Source organism: Paroedura picta, chromosome 8 (assembly GCF_049243985.1).
Source record: "Paroedura picta isolate Pp20150507F chromosome 8, Ppicta_v3.0, whole genome shotgun sequence".
Classification (NCBI taxonomy): Eukaryota; Metazoa; Chordata; class Lepidosauria; order Squamata; family Gekkonidae; genus Paroedura; species Paroedura picta.
In genome coordinates, this window is record NC_135376.1 from 94,167,856 (window position 1) to 94,192,090 (window position 24,235).

The following is a 24,235-nucleotide window of genomic DNA, read 5'->3' on the forward strand; positions in this document are numbered from 1 at the left end:
TTCTTTGATGCTCGGCCTTCTATTTAAGTTCCCTACGAATTCAACCGAAGTCTTCAAAATCATTTGAGGAAGAGGAGTTGCAGGAGGAGTTACAGGAACAGGAAGTCAGGGCCTTGTTGCCGAATGATGTGTTCCTCACAGGATTTAAAACTTCACAAGCTTTAAAAACAGATGTCTGATTTTGAATTGGAAAGATCAGGGCTTTTCCCATGTCACATTTAGGTGGCACAGGTGTACTTGCCCATTCCTGGGGTCAAATGAGAAGAATAACATTGTCTAGCTGTTTGAAAGTGAGTCGTAAGAGGTTCCAAAACAAACAATGTCTGACTGAGTGAAGTTCCGGGTGTATGTTAGGCCTGAGGGCATTTTAGACAATGTGGCTGTGAAAGATGGAAAAGCATTTTGTTCTGTCAGGAGAAGAATCCATAATGACATGCCAAAAGTGTAAGATACCTCTGTGGCCCAGATGTGAATGCCACTTTATCAAACACAAGAACATGCCAACAGTTCCCATGTTATTATGACGCTGGAGAAGGAACTGATTCCTGATTAGGTCAGTACCAGACTTATCTTCACTGGCTTCCAGTCAATTTTGGAGACCCATTCCGGGTTTAGGGTCTAAATATCGCACAGACCACCTTCCTCTATATGACCACATTCTCATGCCCCAGTCTCCCAAAATAACTCTGCTCTGTGACCTTGCCTCATCCAAAATACAGCAGGTGGGTATGTGAGATGGGACCTTCCCTGCCTCTGACATTTTCTGCCCTAGGAGGTCCACGTGGCTCCCCCTCTGTTCATAACTTCAGATAGCAGATTGATGCACTCATGTTCCAGTGTGCTGCTGATGTGGAATATTGGTATGGAATAGTCGGTTCAGTAAGGAGTCACTCATGTGCCAAAACATCAGGTCTTTATTGATTGCAAATAACTGAACTCACAAGAAGCCTATCACCTGAAATTATATACACCTTGGGTTTTTCTGCCAAAGCCTGTGATTGGCCCTAAGCAGAGCCCCCTGATTGGACAATTAAAACAACCAATAGCAGGCTGGAACCTGCATGTCAGCCAATGGCACTTACGCATCCCCGATGCTTGCACTATGATCCCTTGCTCATAACTGCATACACAGCAATTGGGTCATGAATGTGATTTGTGGCTGGTTTTCCAAGAGATGTTTGCTTCATTTTGGTAGTTATGGTATTGCTTTCATTTTTTCATCTTATGACTTTATTCTTTTATTTACTGAGGCCGGATACCCATGTCCCATGCCTGGGTGCACCCATGACATTTGTTTCTCTCTCTTTCCCTCTCTATTTCTTCCCCTTTCCCCCTGTCCTCCACCCCGAGAATCACTGAGAAGGCAAACTGTAAAGAAAACCATACATAAGAATTGGCACATGGGCAGCCTTGGAAACCTCACTATAAATTACTGTTCTGTGAGCATCCATAGGGTTGCCAACTCCCGTTTGGGAAGTCCCTGGAGATTTGGGGGTGGGGCTTGGAGAGAGAAGAGTTTCAAAAGGGGAGGCTACTTGGTAGGGATTGGCTCCCAGTGGAGTACTGGATTAGGTTCAAGGTGCTGGTTTTGACCTTTAAGGCCATTTGTGGTCTGGGTATGGAGTACCTGAGAGAGAGCCTATCCAAATATGTCCCCCCAATTGTGAAAAATTCTGCCAGTTCCAACAGGCTGGGGGTCCCTGAGCTGAGAAAGGTTTTCCTGGCCTTGACCAGGGCCAGGGCCTTTTCAGACTTGGCCCCTACTTGGTGGAACGAGGAGACATAGGTCCTGTTGGAACTTATCCAGTTACGTAGGGCCTGCAGAATAGAGCTCTTCTACCAGGCATTGGGTTGTGGCTGGGCCACCTGAACATCAAGAACACAGCCCTCCCCTTGAACCGCCCTCCCTCATAATATCTGGACCTGGTTTATAACATGGGAGAGTGATGTGGGAGAACGATGCAAAGAGGTCTGGAACCAAGGGACGCCAATATTATTTTAATGGGTGGATTTATTTTGGTTTTAATTCTGCTGTTTTTAAGCTGCTGTACTGCTCCGAGATGGCTGGGCCGAGAGGGGCACTCCTATAAATCTAATTATAAAGAAAATAAATAAATAAAGGCAAGAAACCTTTAGAGGTGGCTTGTTATTGCCTGCCACTGTGTAGCAACTCTGGATTTCCGTGGTAGTTCAAATACTAGCCAGGGCCAAGTTCCGATGAGATCAGGCTAGCCTGGGTCATCGTAGTCCATGCATTTGTATATTACACAGGATGAATTGACTATGTATGCCATAATAGTACAGCATTTATATAACAAAAGTACTTATTTCAGTAATCTTTGCAATAACGCTGAGAGGCAGGCTGGCATTTATTCTTTCCATTTAGCAGCGAGAAGCCCTAAACTGAGAAAGCAGTCTTTGAAAGGGACTAATTTGACAAAGCAGCTTTATGGTTGCTAGAACGGGCACAAGATAGTCATTTAGCCATGAAAGATGAAAAAGCTTGAGAGGAGAACAATTAAAACATACTTTTTCATTTGCAAATGAATGACTTTAGAAAGAAATAAACTTTATAGGCTCTCTCAGACAATGTGACCACCATTTTATTTTGTATTTTATGTGCAGGGTATTGAGTATATTTTTATTTGCAAAACAGCTGTTAAAATCTGTGCTGTTTCCTATAAATAAAACCAGCCATCTGTAGCTCTTTTAAATATTTTCCATTTGTGGATTTGTGCTGTAGTCTGGTCACTGAGGACTCCCCTGGTTTGCTGCAGGCTGTCTTATTCCTTGATCTATATCAGGTCTCTCTTTTATTTCTTTAAAATATTGTTATATTTTTGCTTATTCAGGAATAAGTAACAAGCCAAGGAATTCACACTTCATGTGCCTCTGGATTAGTCCTCTACAAAATTATGGCTCTTTTGTCTTCTGTTTGGTCCCACTCTGGGACTATGCATGCGCAGGCCAACCATGGATAGAACCAGAGGGGTAGTCACCAGTAGTCACTGGTGAGGTTGCAGTAGAAAACCCCTGAACACGTGCTCTGGAGAGTCCTTTGTTTAAGGTGGGCTCCCACCCACTTCCTGCTTCTTCAGGAAGAGAAGCTCAGTGTGCTTCTCCTTGCTTGAACCACCATTAGGCTCATCTCTCTCCATTGGCTGATATATGGAGTCCCACCTGCAGTCCCACCTGCAGCCTAGCCATAGAGGCATACAATATGCTGCTTTTGTTTTTGTACTATGCTTCAGTAAGGAGACTGAAGCAGAATAATATGATATATTTCTGTAAATAATCTTTCTAGTAAAGATTTCTCTCTTTGAATCTTTAAGATTTCTATCAGAGTTCTGTGTGTCTGGATCTGTGCCTCATCCAGAAAGGTAACTAATAACTGCATACTCTCAAAACTTTGTTACTCTGCAGCTCCATTTCTCTAGAGAGACTCAGGGCCAAGCTAAGTCCAAAAGTCCCAACAGCTTTGAGAGAACAGTGCCCCCTTTGCTCAGTTCCTGAGGGAACACTGAAATAAAGATGGGACAGAGGAAGAGGAATCAGGATTATTCCCACATATATTTTCCCTGACCATTTCTACACAAGGAATCTGTTCCTGGATAGTATTCAAATGCTGGAGGGTTTTAGAGCCCCCTCCACATGATGCCACTTTCATCCTGAGGTTGTCCAGTAGGGGGGGTTGAGTTTTGGCTATTTTTAACTTGCAATTTCGGGAATCACCAAAACTGGATTTATATTACTAAATCATGCGTCCCATCAGTAAGCAACCAGGGATAAGCCCAGATGGAGGAGAAAACGTGTGATAGTCTTGGCAGCCTTGTCCCGCCCTCCCCTCTCCATTTCCTGTTCTGAGTAATTTTGTTTAATGGTGCAGTTCGTATTGCAACATGACCACAAACCTACATTGTCAAAGGAAATCTTTAAAGTGTCCACAGTCTTTTTGGGATCAAACAGGCAACCGGGTAGGGAAAAAGGAAGGCCTCATGGATGACTTCTCCCAGCCCCAATGGCCTTTCTCTAGAGCCCATTGTATTTCTATAGTATACACAATGGGTTTTTTGCTAGTTGATCATAAACACCACAACTTCACAACTAGATGTAGAACTAAATCACAACAGCTATGAACATAACGATGTTAACAGAAACGCACAGCCAATCCTAGAAAACAATACCTAGTGACGCAGAGAAAGAGGTAATTCAGTCTTCCGCTTATAGAAGTGCAGAGGGGCTGCTTCTGCGCTGCTTCTTTAATGGCTCTTGCAGCTGCTCTGGAATTCTTTCCCACAGTTGGACCTACAAAGGAGTTAGCAGTTTTTTTCTCAGCTGAACTCTAGGCCAGGAGTGGCCAAACTAGCTCTCCAGAGCAGGGGTAGTCAACCTGTGGTCCTCCAGATGTCCATGGACTGCAATTCCCATGAGCCCCTGCCAGCTGGCAGGGGCTCATGGGAATTGCAGTCCATGGACATCTGGAGGACCACAGGTTGACTACCCCTGCTCCAGAGGACCTTGGACTACCATTACCATGAGCCCCTGCCAGCCTGGCTAGTGGGCAGGGGCTCATGGGAATTGTGGTTCACAGACCTCTGGAGAGCCAGAGCTTGGGCACTCCTTGCACAGACACTCTCAAAAGGAAACTTCCAGTGCTTTTGAGTTAGGGGTATTGGCATGATCCTAATCCTTGCCCTTTGTATGCCTTTCTGTATGGCTGAGAATGCTGACAGGAGGTTGGCGAACCAATGGCTGCAAGTCATTCAACACCACCACCACACTAAGCAGTGGTAAGGAGAATGTTTTTAAAAGCGCATAGGGATGGAGGGTAGCCATAGGAATCTCTGGAAAATATAGTTTTATGTTGCAACCTCCACTTCCTTGCCCTCAAAACTCCCATCAATTGCTCTTGGTTATGGTATGTGTGTAGAACAACCTGGTCTCAGTTTTGTACCCTTGGTTCTCTGGAACAACCAGGTTTTGGTATTGACCCTCAATGTAGAGATTTGCCAAATTCAGTCCCTGCTCTTTGCTGTTGGGCACACCCAGGCAGGAGCAGGGCCGAAAGGTCAGTCTCTGGTCTCTGTGTAATCATCAGAAAGACAGGGGTTCTGCAAATAGCTGACCTCGAGAAACCTTCCTGTGTGAAGATAAGCTATACAGCAGTGCTCCCCAACCTTTTTTAGGCTGGGGACCAGCAGGGCAACTGCCCCGCCCGCGCATTGTGCATGCGCGGCCGAAATCGCAGGGGTGGCAGGTTGGTTTCCACTGCCAGGGAGGGAACATTTCTTTTCTTGTTTTATCATGGTTTTATTGTGGGGATTTTACTACGTTCCCCGCCACGAGCCAGCTGCAACTGGGAGTGGTGGGTTATAAATGAAATAAATAAATGAGCAGACATTTTTAAAACATTCAACGAAGATCCTTTTTTTTTTTTTTTTTTTTGCAGAATCCTTTCTTAAGATCGTGTTTCATGTGAACTCTGTAGCATTGTTTTTTAACCAAAATTACTATGAAGTAGAAACTGATTTGGGAAACATTCCAAGTCAAATGGATCATAATTCGCACACTATTAGCCGGTTCTCCGAACATATCTTGTCATTCCATTTTCCATTTGTATACATTTCTATGCAGTCCTCAATTTCACTGTTTGGCTCCCCTGGTGCCCAGTTTGAGTACTGCATCCGTTCGCCATTCAGGTGCAGAAAAGCACCTTCTGTCTCCATGTCATTCATTCCAAGATATATATGTTTTCCAAGCTTGGCAGCGATTTTGGAGAGGGCGTTATTTTCTTCAGCATTCCTCGGAGATGCCATCTGGCCACCCAAGTGGGAACACGCTGCTTTGGAATTCTCATAACTGCCTTCAGCTCCTTTGGATACAAATATTTTTAGTCCGACACTGACGAAATGTGGGAAAATGTGACCTAGAATGACTGGAAAAGAGATAGAGAGAATGTTAGAAGAAGAAGAGTTGGTTCTTGGATGCTGCTTTTCTCTACCCAAAGAAGTCTCAAAGTGGCTTAAAATCGCCTTTCCTTTCCTCTCCCCACAACAGACACCCTGTGAGGGAGATGAGGCTGAGAGAACACTGATATTACTGAAGAAAAAGAGTTGGTTCTTATATGCCGCTTTTCTCTACCCGAAGGAGTCTCAAAGCGGGTTACATTTGCCTTCCCTTTCCTCTCCCCACAACAGACACCCTGTGAGGGAGATGAGGCTGAGAGAACACTGATATTACTGAAGAAGGTTGGTTCTTATATGCCGCGTTTCTCTCCCTGAAGGAGTCTCAAAGTGGCTTAGTCACCTTCCCTTTCCTGTCCCCACAACAGACACCCTGTGAGGTAGGTGAGGCTGAGAGAGCCCTGATATTACTGAAGAAGAAGAGTTAGTTCTTATATGCTGCTTTTCTCTCCCCGAAAGAGTCTCAAAGTGGCCTACAGTTGCCTTCCCTTTCCTGATTGCATGCAAGACCAAATAAACAATGCAATAGAACTAGGATTACAAAATGACAAAAGTGCCCAAATACTCTCAGATGTGCTATATCATCAGTGCAGAAAATGGAATTACAGAAAATGAAAACAATGCTGTAAGGAGCTCTGGGACTGCCACAGCACCATTTTATGCCTTCATTCCTTAAATCTCTCTCTTTATGCTTTACTCCAACAGAACATGACTCCCTTCTTCAGCCCTCCTAATGACTAATTCTGTTCTAGTCAAATGCACAGAGAATTCACCATTGCCAGATTTATGACAGTATTCACACCTTTTAATCTCAACTCCTTCCTTTTTTACATAAAGAATTTCCATGTGTAAGACTCCTGACAGATTTCAGAGCAATCCCTGGTCCTGATGGAAAGAGCATTTATTTGTTTTATTTATTTATTTGATTTGATTTCTATACCGTCCTTCCATATGCCTCAGGGCGGTTTACATACAACATCATAGGGGATACATGGGAAAGGACTGATGGTGCCCAGCCCCTATTTGCACCACTGTGGCTATGGGTCTGTACTAGCCCGTCTCCAAATCGAGCACTTCACTAGTGGGGAAGGAAAATCAGTTCAGAGGTTTTTGGCTGTGACCTTCCTCTGCAGAATCCTCCTTGGTGGTCTTTCTGTTGAGCTTCTGAGATGTGACAAGATTGCCTTCCCTCCCAATCAACTACAATCAAGACAATCTTTAACAACTATTTATATGACTAAAGATAAGCTGTGTGTCAATAAATCTCAACAGAAGCATTTTTGGGATCCCTCAATAGACAGAAATGCTTCATCCGAATTTCAAATACCACCTTATTCAAGAATCATTCAGCTGGAGGGAATGTTGACATCACAGGTTTGCACTTAGCATCTTTTCAAGCACATCCCTAGCAAATATGGAGCTATGTTGTAAGCTGCTCTGAGCCGCAAGGGAACGTGGTATAAAAATGTAGTAGTGGTAGTGGTAGCGGTAGCGGTAGTAGTAGTAATAGTAGTAGTAGTAGTAGTAGTAGTAGTAGTAGTAGTAGTATTTTCACAGGTATAGGACATTTTATTTCATTTTGCTGGGAAGTACCATTGAAATCCAGTTCTTATTTGCAGAAACTAATGTAATAATAATAATAATATTTATATCCCATCCTTCCTATGCTCAGGGTGGTTAACAACAACTAATAACAACAAAAATTTAATAACAGTATAAATGCAGAGCCACAGTTTGCCCATCACTATACAGACCAGGTATAGACCTGGTATGAGCTTTCAAGAGTCAAAGCTCCCTTTGTCAGATACCTGGTGACACTCATCTCCTAAATATCTAAGGTTCTCCTGTACTTGAATATGGCTGCTGATCTGTAGACCAACTCAGCTGCCCTCTGAAACTTACATTCAGTGTCCTAAAACGACCAAATGAAATGGCCGCCCCAAGAGATGGATCTGGGATGGGAAGAGCCAAAGGGCATGCTGGTGACATGCTGGCTGATCTCACTGTTGCAGATACATTTATGTTATTGATTTGAAATCTGGAGAGCATGGCCACTCATCAGGATTTGGCTGAGCTGGACAGAAACAGCTCTGTCTTGTTTGGATTTACAGGGTGGCAAAGCATCCCGTCCCTCTTACCTTTCTGTGTTAGGCTTGTGGTTCCATGCAGCACCTCCATCTGCGCTTGGAGGTCATTAATCTGGGCTCTGAGAAGTTCAAGTTCTAAACAAAGGGTACAACAACAATGTTCCTCTTGTATTATAGGACAAACAGAAGGCAAAATTTCAATGCTGCACATAACACATTTATTTCAGCAAGCCTAAACAAGTTTTACTGTATGGGACTGCAATTTGATGTTTGTGTAGAATATTATATCCCGTATTGAATAAATGAATAAGCAATTACAGTTGAATGAACGAACGAATAAATTATTTATTACAGCAAAAGTAGGCATAAGATGTTAATCTGAAAGCACCATGGTCCTGGTGCCCTGAAGGGCTGGCTCCGTATGCTGCCTCCACCCTAGGTCTCTCCAGAAAATTAGTGCTGCAGAGTAACAGAGCATTTTGACAGTATGCAGTTATTAGTTGCCTTTGTGGATGAGGCACAGATCCAGACTCACAGTGCTTTGAGGGTTAAAAGAGAGAGAATCTACACTGAGAAAGATTATTTATAGAAATATATATCATACTCATCTGCTTCAGTCTCCTTACAGAGTACAAAAGCTTAACATATGGTTGCAAAGAAAACACATTGCAAGCCTCTATGGCTGGCTCAGCAGACTACATGCTAGGCAGGTGCATTTCAGACTGTTTTGGGCAAAAAATACCCGAATTAAACTTGATTTGAGCACAGATCATCTGCAGTTCCCAGTGCTGACCACCTGGCACCACTAGTGAGCACACAGTCATAGCACAGCTGCTTAAACAGCTTAACAATGGCTGACTTCAAGTTGTTTGCTGATTGCAATTCCAACAATTTGTAACACAACTGGCAGAGAAATCATGCAAAATGCTCTAATGGGCAAGAACTTGCTCAGGTGGCACAGGGTCAGAATTGCTCTTAGAGGCCAAGAAGTAGCTGGAATAAACCCCCTCCTCAATCTGAGTCTGGAACTTAAGTTCATGCAGGGCCAAAGCCTCAGGACAATACAAGTTCTTGCTGCTGGGGTTGAGTGGGGAGGCCAAGGCAGCTTCTTTAAGACTCCCAACTAGGGGTGCCAGCTCTGAGTGGGAAATACCTGGAAACTTTGGTGGTGGGGCTGGGATTAAGCGGGATTTGGGTCAGGGAGGGACCTCAGTAGAGTAGAAAGCAGCCATTTTCTCCAGGGGAACTGATTATTCTGGAGATGAGCTATAATTACAGTCAATTGTAAAGGAGCAAGAAAAGATCCATTTTGGCCATTGAACAGAAACCAGCTGCAAACAACTTAAAATATCCTTTCAGTGAAACTGTGCATCTTCTCTTCCCATCTTCCTTTTATTTGTTATTTATGTAGAGATTTATACCTTACTTTCCTCCCCCAAGAAGACACAGAGCAGCATATAGGTCTGCCATTTTATCCTCACAACAACCTTGTAAGGTAGGTTAGGAGGCTAAGGAATAAATGGCCCAGGGTCATTTAGTGAAATTCATGTCAGAGTGGGGATTTGAATCTGGGTCACTCTAATACTCCCACCACACTTGTTCTGCCCTCTGTCTTTTGACTATGAACGGTGTAATCTGACTCTTTCTTTCTTTCTTTCTTTCTTTCTTTCTTTCTTTCTTTCTTTCTTTCTTTCTTTCTTTCTTTCTTTCTTTCTTTCTTTCTTTCTTTATGAACTTTATGCATGGAAATTAGACATAACCCATTATTCCTACATATCATTTTCTTTCTACAGCTCTTACCACTTCCTCCGCTGTCCCCCTTCTGTCCTTTTTCACCTTGATTTCCTTTAGGCCCAGAAGGTCCGGCTTTCCCTGGGATTCCCTGTGTCCCTCGTAACCCTGAGAAGTCATTTGATGAATGAACCAAAAAAGAAAAAACAAATGAGGCAAGCAATTTCCCGTCAGCCATTTTGCCCTTATCTTTAAGAATAAAGAACAATTCCACCCAACTTGGTGAAATGAGCTCCCGGACAAGCTGAGGGCCTTGTTGGAGCTGTTCTGCAGGCCTGTAAAATGGAGCTTTTCCACCAGGCGTTTGGTCAGGGCTAGGGCTGGAAGATCTCTGTGTCTCCCCACCCCTTTCCACTTTTCCTTTCTTTTCTATTACCATCTATGATATCCACCATCTGCCCGACACAGGGTTTCCTGGGGGTGGGTGCTGGCTCGGTATTCTGGAGTTCACTGATGAGGGTAGGGGGGAGGGATAGATTGTTGTCTACCATTCTGGGTTATTGTTGTAGTTTTGGGGATTAGTTCATATTTTAATGCTACTTTGTATTTTTGTTTTCAAATTGTAAGCCACCCCGAGCCAGCTTTGGCTCAGAGCGGTGACTAATAAACAAACAAACTGATATTCATCATCCATCCATCTATCATCTGTCTGTCTCTCTATCAACCTATCATCCATCCATTTATATACCCTTCCATCTCTCACTTTCTGTGGATTGAAGCATCTGCACATCAGGACCACCCAGGGCTAGGGCATATGTTTATACAGATCTGGGAGAAATTTCGGGTTGGCAGGAAAACGTGATATTTTACAAAAATTGATTGTGACCATTGGAATGGTAACGGAAACATTTGCACACATGCAAATGTCACAAGTAAAAGAGTACAAAACCAGAGTGGCAAAACCATGGAGGGCACGATCCCAGTTTGGCACCAGCCACAGCAAATGTGCACCACGAAAAGAAAGGGACGGTTCAAAATTATTGTAACAGAAAACAGAACCTATCCCGGGCTATATTAAACAATTTCACAATAAATACAAATAAACGTTTCTTATCTCTTCTTGTAAATTTATGTGTATAAGCACAACCAGAACAGCCTCTAGATTAAACCGTTTTCAATTTTGTTTTCCTCAGTGGTTGTCCTTCTAAAATACAAAAGCATACAATTAATACAGGCTTATCAACCATTTTTACAAAACAGAAGAGAACATATTTAACTGAACATAGTCATTATTCTAGTCTACAATAGTACATACCTCCTATAATTTTTATAAACATACAGTCATTGTTTCTTTAATATATATATAAATCAAAAGCCAGCTTTTTGGCTATTATCGTAAAACTTATAAAAATTATAAAGATTATACTAAAGGGCCAAATCTTACCTTTAAATTATATTATATATATGTGGCCTTTGGCTCCTAGGTTTGGGGAGGTCTGTTCAAAAGACTCTTCCCACTGGGTTGTAAACTGCCTCTGGTAATTATACTCTAGCTGAGAAACTTACTCCATGCCACACCTATACCAATTAAAGCTGCAGTCTCATCTAAAAGCAAAGAGTTCCAAACATATGTAAAAAATATATTTTAAGGGCTCTAAATTCTCCCAATTGGCCATGAAGCCTATCAGTTAGGATTTAAATTATAATAAACTTTCTTCCAAGGTACCCCTATAGAGGCTATTGATCTTAAGTTTAAGAAATTACAGCATCATTTTGCAGTCCTTGTGTTTGCAGGTGCTACCTCACAGGAAGCAAGAAAGTTCCAAATTTGTGTTTAAGCCTTTAGGGCTCATGGTTTCCAGTGAGTAAATGTAAAAACTTTCACGTTGTCTCAAGATCTTATTGATGTCCATCTTGTGGTGTCCAACAGTTGAGATTTGTTCAAGTCCAAAGAATAGTAAATCTTCTGGTTTGTGTCCTTTTTCCATGAAGTGAGTCACCATCGGAGCATCTGTTATCTGGTGTCTAAGTCTGGACTGGTGTTCCTGGATCCGGACCCTAATTGGACAGCTGGTAATACCAATGTACAATTGCGCACATGGACATATAATACAGTATACCAAGTTTTTACTTGAACAGTTAATAAAACGATTGATCCTCACATAGAAGCCATTACCTGTTGCTCTGTATTCCTTGATAGGTAACAAATACTTACAAACCCCACATGTACCACATTTGTAATTGCCTTTAGGAAAGTTACTTGCTGATGTTTCAGTATTATATTGTTTTTTATTAATTAGTTCACCTATAGTGTGGTTGCGCCTCCATGCTAATCTTAACCCATTTTCACATCCAGGTAAGTCCCTGATTAAATGCCAATGTTTAAATAATATTTTTCTGATATTTGTGGCAAAATATGAATAATCAAAAGCACAGGTCAATTTCTGATCTTTTACTCTCTTATTGTACTGTAATAAATCATGTCTCTCCTTGGCATCTACCCTAGTTTTAGCCTGCTTGATAATAGATGGTGGGTAGCCACGATGTTCAAGGGCTTTACCTAATTCCTTACTGGCATTTTCATAAGAAGAGGAGTAATAGTTAATACGTTTATGTCTCCAAAATTGCCCATAGGGTAAATTTCTTATAAGGTGGGGAGGATGAAAGCTATTGAAATGAAGAAGTGTGTTACGATCTGTTGGTTTTTTGTATGATGTGGTGGTCAATCTACCATCTGGTTTTAAAGTGACCAAAGTGTCTAAAAATGGTACTTCCACCATGTCATGATGACCTATAAATTTAATTGTGGAATGCTGGCTATTAACCCATTGTATGAATTGTTCTATGGAGTCCGGATTTAAATAAACAAGAAAAATATCATCCAGGAATCTGGTATAAAAATTAATATCAGACTTAAATGGATTAGTAATATCGTTGTATAACCACTGGTTTTCAAGGTAAATCATAAAGAGGTTTGCGATGGTCGGGGCCATCGGGGAGCCCATAGAGACTCCATGAGTTTGTAAGTATAAATTGTCTTCAAATTCAAAGTAATTATTTTCAAAAATCAAATCCAATAAATCCAGCAAAAAGTGTGTAGGTGGGATACATAATTGTCTATTGTCTAACAAATTTTGTATAACTAATCTTGCCTCTTCCAATGGAATGTTGGTATATAAGGATGTGACATCCATAGTCATTAATACTGCTCCTTTTGGTACCCTTAATTTTTCTATGAGGTTAATAAAGTGGGTAGTGTCTTTTAACAATGTGTCTTGAGTTGGAAGCAGCTTCTGAAAATGAAAATCTATAAATTTGGCTAAAGGTTCCAAGAAGGATCCACATTGTGAAATAATTGGTCTGCCTATGGGTGGACGGTCAGGTTTATGTATTTTTGGTAAAATATATATGTGAGGGATCCTTGGGTACTTGTTTTCAAGAAAAGCAGCTTCATTATTATTAATATATCCAAGTCCCAAGCCCTCATGTATTACAATCCTGATCACTCTTATGATCTCATTAATACAACTATAATTAACAGGTTTATAATATTTTCTGTCATTTAGTTGCCTGAGGACTTCATTTCTATAATCCTCTGTGTTCAGTACTACTATACCTCCTCCTTTGTCAGCTGGTTTTATAGTAATGTCTGGATCAGATTGTAACTGTTGCAAAGTATTAAATTCCTCTTAGGTAAGATTAAAAGGGGCATTTCTTCTCTTGTATTTCAGTAACTCCAAATCCCTAAGTACCATTTTTTCAAAAGTGCTTATTTCAGGTACCTCTATTAAGGGTATAAATGTTGATTTTGCTCTAAATCTAACTGGCTGTGTAATCTCCATAGACTGTGGAAAATAATATTTCAATTTAAGTAGACGTGTGAGCTTAAATTTAAATTTAAATCCTAACTGATAGGCTTAATTTAAATCCTAACTGATAGGCTTCATGGCCAATTGGGAGAATTTAGAGCCCTTAAAATATATTTTTTACATATGTTTGGAACTCTTTGCTTTTAGATGAGACTGCAGCTTTAATTGGTATTGACTTGCAGGAGGGCATTATGTGCTGGAATAATACGCGACACAAATGCTGGGATAAACAAGGCCACAGCTTTATTACCTCCCCACGGGAGGGTTGGCGCAGCATGGGAGAGGGAGCCTGACCTAGCAGTCAGCAGACTGCACCAACAACCCACGGAGTCCAGAGGCGCCCTGGGGACCCGCACCGTTCCCAGCCGGGAGAGCAGATCCCCTTGCCTACTGAAGTCCGCCACTAAGGGAAGCGACCTCTGCGGGGGAGCCACCTGGCGTCAACCAGCTTTGACTGCCCCCAGGCCACCTGGCAAACGAGCCCCTGGCCTCCCAGCTGGGTAAGCCGCGCTCGTATACGCGCCGCCTCAGGAGAGGCCCCGAACCCCAGGGAGTCCGATTGCACACCGGCCTCCCTGCCAACAGGCTCCATCCCATGCAAACCCGCAGCTGTGACAATTATTAAACAAAACATCCACCTTATAACCCTGACGATTTTGTATACAACAACATAGGGTGGGTGGGAGGGAAGCAGCTCCCTCAGCGTTCCTGGCGAAGAGGGCGAGACCCGTGCACGTGGCGACTTAAATAGCCGCCACAGGTTCCGCCCTGCCCTTTACGCTGTGCGTGCTGCATTCTGACAGCACGCACACTAGAGGGCCTCTGTTTGGTCGCCTCTTCTTCTCAGCAAGCCCTCCGCTGCGTCAATGTTCGGCCAAGGTAAGTCTTGGCCGGGTTTTAGGTGTGGCATGGAGTAAGTTTCTCAGCTATATAATTACCAGAGGCAGTCTACAACCCAGTGGGAAGAGTCTTTTGAACAGACCTCCCCAAACCTGAGAGCCAAAGGCCACATATATATAATATAATTTAAAGGTAAGATTTGGCCCTTTAGTATAATCTTTATAATTTTTATAAGTTTTACGATAATAGCCAAAAAGCTGGCTTTTGATTTATATATATATTAAAGAAACAATGACTGTATGTTTATAAAAATTATAGGAGGTATGTACTATTGTAGACTAGAATAATGACTATGTTCAGTTAAATATGTTCTCTTCTGTTTTGTAAAAATGGTTGATAAGCCTGTATTAATTGTATGCTTTTGTATTTTAGAAGGACAACCACTGAGGAAAACAAAATTGAAAACGGTTTAATCTAGAGGCCGTTCTGGTTGTGCTTATACACATAAATTTACAAGAAGAGATAAGAAACGTTTATTTGTATTTATTGTGGAATTGTTTAATATAGCCCGGGATAGGTTCTGTTTTCTGTTACAGCAAATGTGCAGGCAGCACAGGATGTTATCTGCAAGACTGGGAACTCTGCCTACCCTTCCCGGTCCCCATAAATCTTCCCTCCCCCTGCTCCTTCCAGAGCTGGTCTAGCATGACAGAGCAAAGTGGAAAGGTTAGATGGATTGTTGTTTCACATGCCATAAATATGCAAAAGACATGCAGCTAATACCCAGCTCTTTATATGGGCCCATTCTGCACCCAGTAGATAATGCACTTTCAATGCACTTTAGAAGTAGATTTTCCTGTTCTGCACAGGGAAATCCAACATTGAAACGGCATTATCTAATGTGTGCGGAATGGGCCCTCCTCTACATTGGAGTCAGCTGGGGCAGAGAGTTTCCTGCATGGGAGCCGGGTGGGAGTCATAGCAGGGGCTGACTGATACTGAAGTTCACGCTTTCACACCTGCTAAATACTGCAGTGTCGATCCACTTCAGCAACCATTTGCAAGGGGATTTTCCCATTTCATTCAGTGAAAACCAGTTGCAAAGTACGGGGACAGTGGATTGAAAGTTTGTCACTTGGTGTGTGTGGAAGAGCCCATCGGATGTGCAGAGGTCAATGGCCTGCCTGTTCAGCAGAATGAGGGTGCTCTTTAAAGGCCTCAGTCAGGACTAAGCCAATGGGATTGAGCATGAAGAAGCCTCCCCCTCCCCTCATGTGCTCACGAGGGGAGGGGGAGGCAGACCTATAAGAGCACTCACAGATGGATCTCACTTTCCAGCCCAGACCCGGCACCCTTCAGATGTCCATGGACTGCAATTCCCATGAGCCCCTGCCAGCGTCCATGGACATCTGGAGGGCTGCAGTTTGACTACCCCTGTTTTATATTAAAGAAAAACATTCCCCACCTGCTGTGAATGCACATTTCCTCTTACCTTTGAGAGCCGCAACACCTTCCCTGCACCATATATTTAAAAAAACCTCATCCACAGTGTGCTACAATTCTGATTTCTCTGCCCACATAAAGTGACAGTCCTGTACCTTGCTCTCCCTGTTCACCTTTGGCACCTGGCTTGCCCTCATTTCCCGGTAACCCATGGTGACCAGGGATGCCCGGCACTCCGGCAGCAAGAGAGCACACGCTCACTTTCTCTCCGCAGTTGCATGGCTCAGGGGTTGATGCTCCCACCAGTGCTAGGCCCAGCATGAGGATGAAGAGAGAAGGAAGCTGCATGGTTCCAAGGGATCGGCCTGAGGGAAGAATGAGAGCATGGTGCTTACTGTGAGGCCTGAAAATAGATTCCGGTGGCTAACCATGTTCGGTTGGAATACCTGAAGACACGTGTGTGTCCATGAAAGCTTACACCTTGTTGGTCTTAAAGGTGTCATTGGACTTACCTTGGGCTGTTTATCCACGGCGTTTCCCTTCACTTTTGCTCTGTGTTTCCCTCAGATGTTTTTTTTCTCTTCTGCAAGCCAACTTCCTTTCACTCTGCAGCACTTGAGGTCATGCAAAGTCTGCCTGACTTTATAGCTATTTTTAAAACATTTGCTTTTCGAAAGGAAAAAAAAAACTAAACTGAATCATCCAGAATCTGCATGAAGAAGAAGAGTTGGTTTTTATACTCCGCTTTTCACTGCCTGAAGGTGTCTCAAAGCGGCCTTTCCTTCCTCTCCCCGCAACAGATCCCTTGTGAGGGAGGTGGGGCTGAGAGAGCTCTGATATTACTGAAGAAGAAGAGTTTTCTTATATGCCACTTTTCCCTATCCGAAGGAGACTCAAAGCGGTTTACAATTCCCTTCCCTTCCTATGCCCTGCAACAGACACCCTGTGAGGGAGGTAAGGCTGAGAGAGCTCTGACAGGACCAGGATTCCTCCACCGAGTGCACGACAATTTCAGGAGCATTTAGTTCCACTTGCTTATCAGACAATTGTCTGCCTCCCTGTTGTATATGGTTGCCCACTTCTGGGGTTGGTGGTAGGGCTGAAGATCTGGAGCTACAACTGTTCTCCAGGAGATGTGAAATTAGCTCTCCTAGAGAAAATGGCTACTTCGAAGGTTGGTGAGATTATACTCTTTCCCCTTCCCAAAGTGCCCACTCCCACTCTCCCCAAGTGCCATCCCCAGATCTCCAGGAATTTCCCAGTCCAGAGTTAGCAAGTCTACTCCCAAAGCAGCTCATATAATGAGACAGGCTGTGCCCTCAAACACACAAAATAAATGGGGCCTGGAATTACAGCTGCTCTTCCACAGATAGAGATCGATTCCCCTGGAGTGAATGGCTGCTTTGGAGGGTGGATTGTATGAAAGGTTGCCAGCCTCCAGGTGGGGCCTGGAGATCTGCTTTTATAATGGATCTCCATCTGACAAAGATCAGCTCCCCTGGAGAAAATGGCTGCAATGTAACATGCTGAGGTCTTTCCCCTCCACAAATCTCACCCTCTCCAAGATCCACCCCCAAAGTCTCCAGTTACTTTCCAAGCCAGAGCTGCACCCTTACTGTATTCCATTATACCCAACTGAGGACCCTCTTGTTACTGAATCCCAGAGCCCACCCCCTAATCGCCCGTAAGTTCCCAAACGAGAGTTGGCACCACAAGAAAAGGAGCAGAGGAAGACCAATTCAACAGTCTTTAGATCCAGCTGGATCCTGCTCACCTTTCCTATATGCTGTGGTTCTTATTCCTCTCCTCTAGCCCAGTGGTCTTCAAGGCTCAGAATTTATTCAGTTTAGCTCCCCATTGGTGACAAGGAAGACAAGCCGTATCCCAACTTCTAGCTGGGGCCTGGAGATCTCCTGAAATTACAGCTCATTGCCAGCCTACAGAGATTAGTTCCCCTGCAGAAAATGGGCACTGTGAGCTTTAAGGCCTTACATCTCCGTTGAGGAGTATAGTTCAGAAGTAAATGAAGCAAAGGGAGTAAAACAAAAATACATCCTTACTGCAACCACTAGGATTTCTATATTCTAGGTCAGGGGTAGTCAAACTGTGGCCCTCCAGATGTCCATGGACTACAATTCCCAGGAGCCCCTGCCAGCATTGACTACCCCTGCTCTAGGTGGCCAGACTGTGGATCTCCAGATGTCCATGGACTACAATTCCCATGAGCCCATGGACGGATCCTCTGACAACCTTCCCTCTCATACATGCTCCTTTGGCTTTCTTCTAAGGCTCTCCTTTTATCCCCAGCTGTCTATCTTCTGCTCCTCTAACTGAACCCCAACTGACTCAACAGTTCTGGAACTGTCTAGACTTCTCACCAATCCGTTTGCAGCTTTCCCATTCAACCTATCACAGGCAAGGAGAGCAGTAGCCAATCACGTCAATTCCATTACTTCCTCAGCCTCCGCCAATAGAAAAGTAATGATTGAAACTTCTGTTTTCTTTTTCTAAGCTCTCAGCTGTGTTTCTTCCCATTTTAAAGTCTGTTCTTTGAACCAAACCCTCTTATTGTCACAGGATCCCCTGAGCATGGAAGCTGGAAAGCTGGAAGGACATGCCATTAGCCATGGGACACCAGAGACATGTGACAGGAAGAGGGGGAGGCGGTTACCAACTTTATGTGGACTTTTTCAAACTTTTGACCATGAAGGAGCCCCTGGATTTATTTCTCAGGTTTTGATGAGCCCCAGAAGTGATGTCAGCTGGCCACACCTCCCTGCCACACCTCCTGGAAGTGACATCGCCACCCACGTTAACAGGCACGCTCAAGGAGGACTGGGAGGGAGAGACAGGAGGTAGTTTCAGGTTGAAGTAGGCATGCAGGCTTTGCCCCCTCCCAGGGGCAGAAACCATGACAGAACTCACTCATGCTCTGGAGGGGGAACCATGTAAGTGGCTGTTTCCCTAGCTTGTGGCAAAGTCCATTAAGGAAAGAGGGGGAAAGCCGCGGATCCCCTCTGCAGTTTCCACAGAACCCAATTAAGGCTGAAGTTTCTAATGTAAGGATGTGGCCAAGTCCATTAAGGCAGGAGGGGAAAGGACATAGACCCCTCTGGAGCTCCCATGGACCCCTAGTGGTCCCCAGACTCCTGACTGGGAATTTGATGTTCAATCTGCATGGGGCTCCCCTTATACTGATTGTTGGGCAAATCTGTTTTTCACCTCCCCAAGGTGAGTAATCACAAAGGGGCAGTATAGTAGCAACAGCAGTAGCAGCAGCAACAGAAGAAGTAGAAGGAAGAAGAAGGAGAAGAAGAAGAGTTAGTTCTTATATGCCGCTTTTCTCTACCCGAAGGAGTCTCAAAGTGGCTTACAGTCGCCTTCCCTTTCATCTCCCCACAGCAGACACCCAGTGAGTGAGGTGAGGCTGAGAGAGCCCTGCTATCAGTCAGAACAGCTTTATTAACTTTACCATGGTGAGCCCAACCACCCAGCTGGTTGCATGTGGGGGAGAGCGGAATCAAACCGGTTTGCCAGATTAGAAGTACACACTCCTAATCACTACACCAAACTGGCCATACAATAAACAAACAGAGGGACGGACCAGAACCAATGGGATGAAATCAATTCAAAAGAAATTCCATCTAAACATCCGGAAGAAGTTCCTGACAGAGCGGTTTCTCAGTGGAACAGGTTTCCTCGGGAGGTGGTGGGTTCTGCATCTTTGGAGATTTTTAAACAGAGGCTGGATTGCCATCTGACGGAGAGGCTGATTCTGTGAAGGTTCAAGAGGGTGACAAGTTACAGTGGATGACTGATAGGGTTGTGAGTGTCCTGCATAGTGTGGGGGGTTGGACTAGATGACCCAGGATGTCCCTTCCAACTTTATGATTCTATGAAATATGTATGAAGAAAGTAGATAGCAGTGAATCAACACCAACAGAGAAAAATGAAGCACAACAAAAAGAAACAGAGCACTATGGACAATAGAGAAGACCTCAAGAACCAGAAGGGGTTGCAGAGGCAAGTGTCAGATAATCAATCAAGCAAAGTCATACCACCAAAGATATTTTCTCATCTAGTGAAGGCAGAAATTGTACCTGAGCTTTCCACATGGGAAGACATAGAAAGGATGCCTGCCAAAGAAGCAAAAAAACAGAGAAAAGCTGCAGAAGAAGAACTCAAGAACCAAACTTGGACACTTACAGAACTGCCTCCAGATAAGTCAGCAGTAGGTTACAAATGGATCTTCAAAGCCAAGCATGCTGCAGAAATGGAAGTACAAAGATTCAAAGCCAGATCAGTTGCGAAAGGATTCTCTCCGAGGTTTGGAGAAGATTACAATGAAACCTTTGCGCCTGTGATAAGACACACTTCAATAAGAATGCTCTTGAGCAGAGTAGCAGCAAGGAAGATGTATGTGGAACATCTGGACATAAAGACTGCTTTTCGGCATAGAGAAATGAAGGAAGATGTCTGCACGATCAGGCTACTTCTGGGGTTTCTTGAAGCCTGAAGAACGTTTCAGAGGCTTCTCATCAATAAAAAAGTCCTGAAAGGCTGCTCTAGAGAAAAGTTTCAAGGTCTACCTAAGAAGATGATTCTCGTGGACTTTGTGTACTAGACATTGAGGAGGGGTGTGGGAATAGGCAACGTCTAGTATACAAAGAAGAAATGAAAAAGACCCTGCAGGGGGCAGCAAGAAGACTGTTAGAGAGAGAGCGAGGTCAGGGGTGAGTGCTTTGGCATGATTCGGTCGCTTTGGTGATTATCAAAGCCCAAGGCGGCCAGTGCCATGGTGTGAAGGGAAGCCACAATTCTCTCTCTCTCTCTCTCTCTCTCTCTCTCTCTCTCTCTCTCTCTCATACACACACACACAACACAGAGCTAGGCATGGTGTTAGCAACTATCTCTCTGTCTCCTCTGCACTAGCAAATGTGTTAATTCCTAAATAAACATTTATCTACTCTTGAATCAGGTTGTGCAAACTCACTGTGTTATTTACTCTGCCAACAAGATGAAGGGTTGTTTCCCCCAAATACCTCCAGACCACCGTCACTGTGACTACCGAATGGTGGAATTTGACTCAGTCTGTGTTTTCTTGCGCTGTCCAAAATACGAAGCCGAAAGACAGCCATTTTGGAGAAAAGGGATGTTGAAATATTCCTCCTCTTCCAATATTGTGAGCTTAAGACTGTTTTTGAGCAATTTATGTCCAAACTGTGTCGACGTGTCAAACTTCTGTTTCTTTTTTTAAATTCTCGGAACTTTTTAGGTGGAAAGCTCGTGGGTTATTAAACCTTTATAAGCTGAAACTGAATCTCTCCTGTCTGAAGGGTCATATAGCCTGGCTTTCATTCACTGAGCAAATCCTTTCAATATATACTTTATGCTGGAGTAACTCTGCACAGGATCGCTCTGTAAGTCTGAAATTTTATTTTCGTCTTACTCATGCAATTGTGCCACTGAACATGCCCAATTTACGGAAGAAGTTTATGTTGTTTCCCGTCACTATGTGTTGCTGTGGATTTAATCGCCCTAATTAGGTTTGCTTATGCAAAGGAGCACCACAGCAGAATTCATCTAGAACTGTTTGTTTTTACAACTCAGTATGATTTAAAATCACAAGCAGCCTCCTTAGAGATTAGAGCTCAAGGTTACAACTGTAACTACTGAAATCAACAGGAATTCTGAATAAATGTGTTTTCGTGCAAATATAGAGTCCTTTATGTCCAAGGCTTAAAGAAAATGAATTATAAATTGCCATTTGCACTTTTCATGCAGAAACCAAATAGAAAAGCACTCCGAAGTGAGATTGCATACTCTCATTCAGGGCCTCTTTCCCCCCATTAAGTGTAGGGGCTGCGGTTTGAATTGCTAAGCGTTCCCATCAGCAAAATACTCGGTGACAATCACCAATGGAAAAACATAAGGCGGCGAAATGCAAAAGTGTGCATTCTGAAAATATATATTTGGATGAAAGTATTGCAGTGCTTCCTGTTCCTTAAAGTAAAATTTTTGTAGTACTGTAAATCTCTAACAGGAACACGAACAACCTGCTTTTAACTCTGATAAATGGAATGGAAAGGTTGTCATACCTGTATTCCTCTTGTACAACAACAACAACAGCAACCAAAGGGTGCTATTTATGAAGCACTGAAAAGTTACCGACGTACCTTATGCAGTTGGGACTCCTCTGTATGTTTTAGCAACATCTGAGTCCTTCAGATCCAGTGTATCTGAGGAAGTGGGCTTGCACACGAAAGCTTATCTCTTGAATGGCACTTTGTTGGTCTTAAAAGTGCCGCTGGGCTCCAACTTCGTTCGCTGCTTCAGACCAACACAGATCACCTAAATCTATCCCAAATGCACTGTGGTGCCTTCTGTGTCTACCCACTAGTTGTCTATCCATGAGAATTCCAGCGAAGCTCGTCCCTTTATCTCGAATGTTGCAATCTATGTGCAGTTGACAACAGTCAGAGAATCCTGAATATACTTAGGACATGAGGTGGGGCTGTGGCTCAGTGGTAGAGCTCCTGCTTTGCATGTGGAAGGCCCCATGTTCAATTCTTGTAGCATTTCTGCACAGTGGCCAAAATGGTGAGACGCCTCCCATCTTCGAGATAGTGAATCACGCTATAAGTCCCCTCCACACTGTAAAACCTCCCTGACACATCTTCCCCTCCCCACATGCAGTCATTGCAAACAGCATAATTCTCTTTTTAGTTGTTTTTACCTAAGTGCAGCCTTCCCTTCCTCTTCGGTCCGCAGACCCCTGTCCCTTCTGCTGCTCTCTCTCTCCCCCCCCCCCCCCCCGCCAGTCTATGCCAGTCCATGGTTGTCCCGGATGCCTTCTCTCCCTCCCCAGCACATCATACACTGGACGCTACGCGGGTGGCTTGGAGGCAGCGCCCAGTGTACATGGTACTCAGAGAGGGAGGGAAGACGTCCGGGGCAACCATGGACTGGTGGAACAATGGGGGGGCAGCAGAAGGGATGAGGGTCTGCGGACCAAAGAGGATGGGAAGGAAGCAGTTAGGTAAGAGCACCTAAAAAGAGAATTATGGTGCTTGCAATGGTATGTGTGTGTGTGTGTGGGGGGGGGAATCTGCCACCTTCGCTGAACAGGGAATGGAGGGAGGAGGGCGGTAGTGAGGTCGGGACATAGGCTACATTGCATTTCCCCCTCCAAGCCTTCCTGCCTCACACAGTGGCCAACCAGTTCATTTGGATGGCCAACAACAGGGCATGGAGGCCAAGGCCTTCCCTTGACAAGAGCCCTACTGGATCAGACCAGGGGTCCATCTAGATCAGCATCCTGACTCACAGAGTGACCAACCAGTTCTTCTGGAGGGACAACAATGGCATAGAGACTGAGGCCTTTCCCTGATAAGAAGAGCCATGCTGTGTGTGGGATGGAGCATGAGAAGAACATCAGAAGAGACCTGCTGGTCTGTCTAGTCGAGCATCCTGTCTCACACTGTGGACAACCAGGTCCTCTGCAAGGCAAACAAGAGGCCATGGAGGCCAAGGCCCTCCCCTGATGTTGCCTCCTGGCTCTGGGATTCACAAGGTTAGTGCAGGTTTTCCCAGATGTCAAGCCATTAAGCCTGCCTTCAACTTTGGTGACTTCTTTTATCCACCAATCCAGTATATTTTTCTCTATTCTTTTTTTTTCTGGTGTGTTTATTTTGCAGCTGCACTCTGCCCATCAAAGAACAGCCGAGCCTGTGGGAAGAGTTCTCCTTGCAGGATCAGTGACTTCCCCCAACTCACAAGTAAACCTGGATGCTCTCAATGTCATCAGTAAGGGGGAAAAACATGTCGTGGGACTAGGAACCCTCCTGTGGCTGCATTCCTGGGTGAAACCCAAGTGCCACAACCAGGAAGGAGATGGCCAGCTGCCATGGTCCCTTTGACATGAGAGCCAGGAAGGAGCAGAGTCAGGATTGGCAAGAAAGGGTCAAGCTTTGACTGGCTTTGCTGGAAGGCAGCCAGAGAGAGATGAGAGGAAGATGGGAAGTATTAAGTCTGCGGGTTCAGTGAACACAGATTCCAATTCTTCAGAACAGCTCTTTTTATTTAGCAACTCCAGCAACAAACTCCAAATACTGAACAGAGAAAAACAGGCAAACTCATGCACTTTTATACCTTTCAGGCAGCCCACTGCTGCTTCTGATTGGCCCTAAGCAGAGCCATCCGATTGGCTCTAAGCAGAGCGATCTGGTTGGACCTTAACAGGTTCCTTTGATTGGTTAGTTCCTTGGCTGGCAGAAGCCCTCATTTGCATCAGTGGCCAAAT

The 24,235-nt window shown here is 44.1% G+C and overlaps 1 protein-coding gene across 4 annotated transcripts; it reads right to left on the reverse strand.

The window, feature by feature from the left end:
• Positions 1-5,454: 5,454 nt before the first annotated feature.
• On the reverse strand, positions 5,455-22,560 carry LOC143843970 (pulmonary surfactant-associated protein D-like). 4 transcript variants are annotated; one of them, XM_077350857.1, is made up of 6 exons: positions 22,110-22,560; positions 20,140-20,198; positions 16,089-16,298; positions 9,851-9,949; positions 8,102-8,185; positions 5,455-5,935 (listed from the first exon to the last, which is right to left on the reverse strand). In XM_077350857.1, the coding sequence occupies exons 3-6, from the start codon at positions 16,279-16,281 to the stop codon at positions 5,556-5,558; spliced, it is 756 nt and encodes a 251-aa protein (XP_077206972.1). In that variant the 5' UTR covers positions 16,282-16,298; positions 20,140-20,198; positions 22,110-22,560; the 3' UTR covers positions 5,455-5,555. The 4 variants fall into 4 exon arrangements, with proteins under 4 accessions (XP_077206972.1, XP_077206973.1, XP_077206969.1 ...); XM_077350858.1 differs by lacking the exons at positions 20,140-20,198; positions 22,110-22,560 and adding exons at positions 16,446-16,599; positions 17,708-17,863; XM_077350854.1 differs by lacking the exon at positions 20,140-20,198 and having other exon boundaries at positions 22,110-22,553.
• Positions 22,561-24,235: the final 1,675 nt, after the last annotated feature.

Coding starts and splice junctions, on each gene's coding strand:
- LOC143843970 (XM_077350857.1), bottom strand. CDS start 16,281: ATGCAGCTTCCTTCTCTCTTCATCCTCATGCTGGGCCTAGCACTGGTG. Junction 9,950..16,088: donor AGGTGAACAGGGAGAGCAAG/GTACAGGACTGT, acceptor ATGACTTCTCAG/GGTTACGAGGGACACAGGGA. Junction 8,186..9,850: donor GGGGGACAGCGGAGGAAGTG/GTAAGAGCTGTA, acceptor CCCTTTGTTTAG/AACTTGAACTTCTCAGAGCC.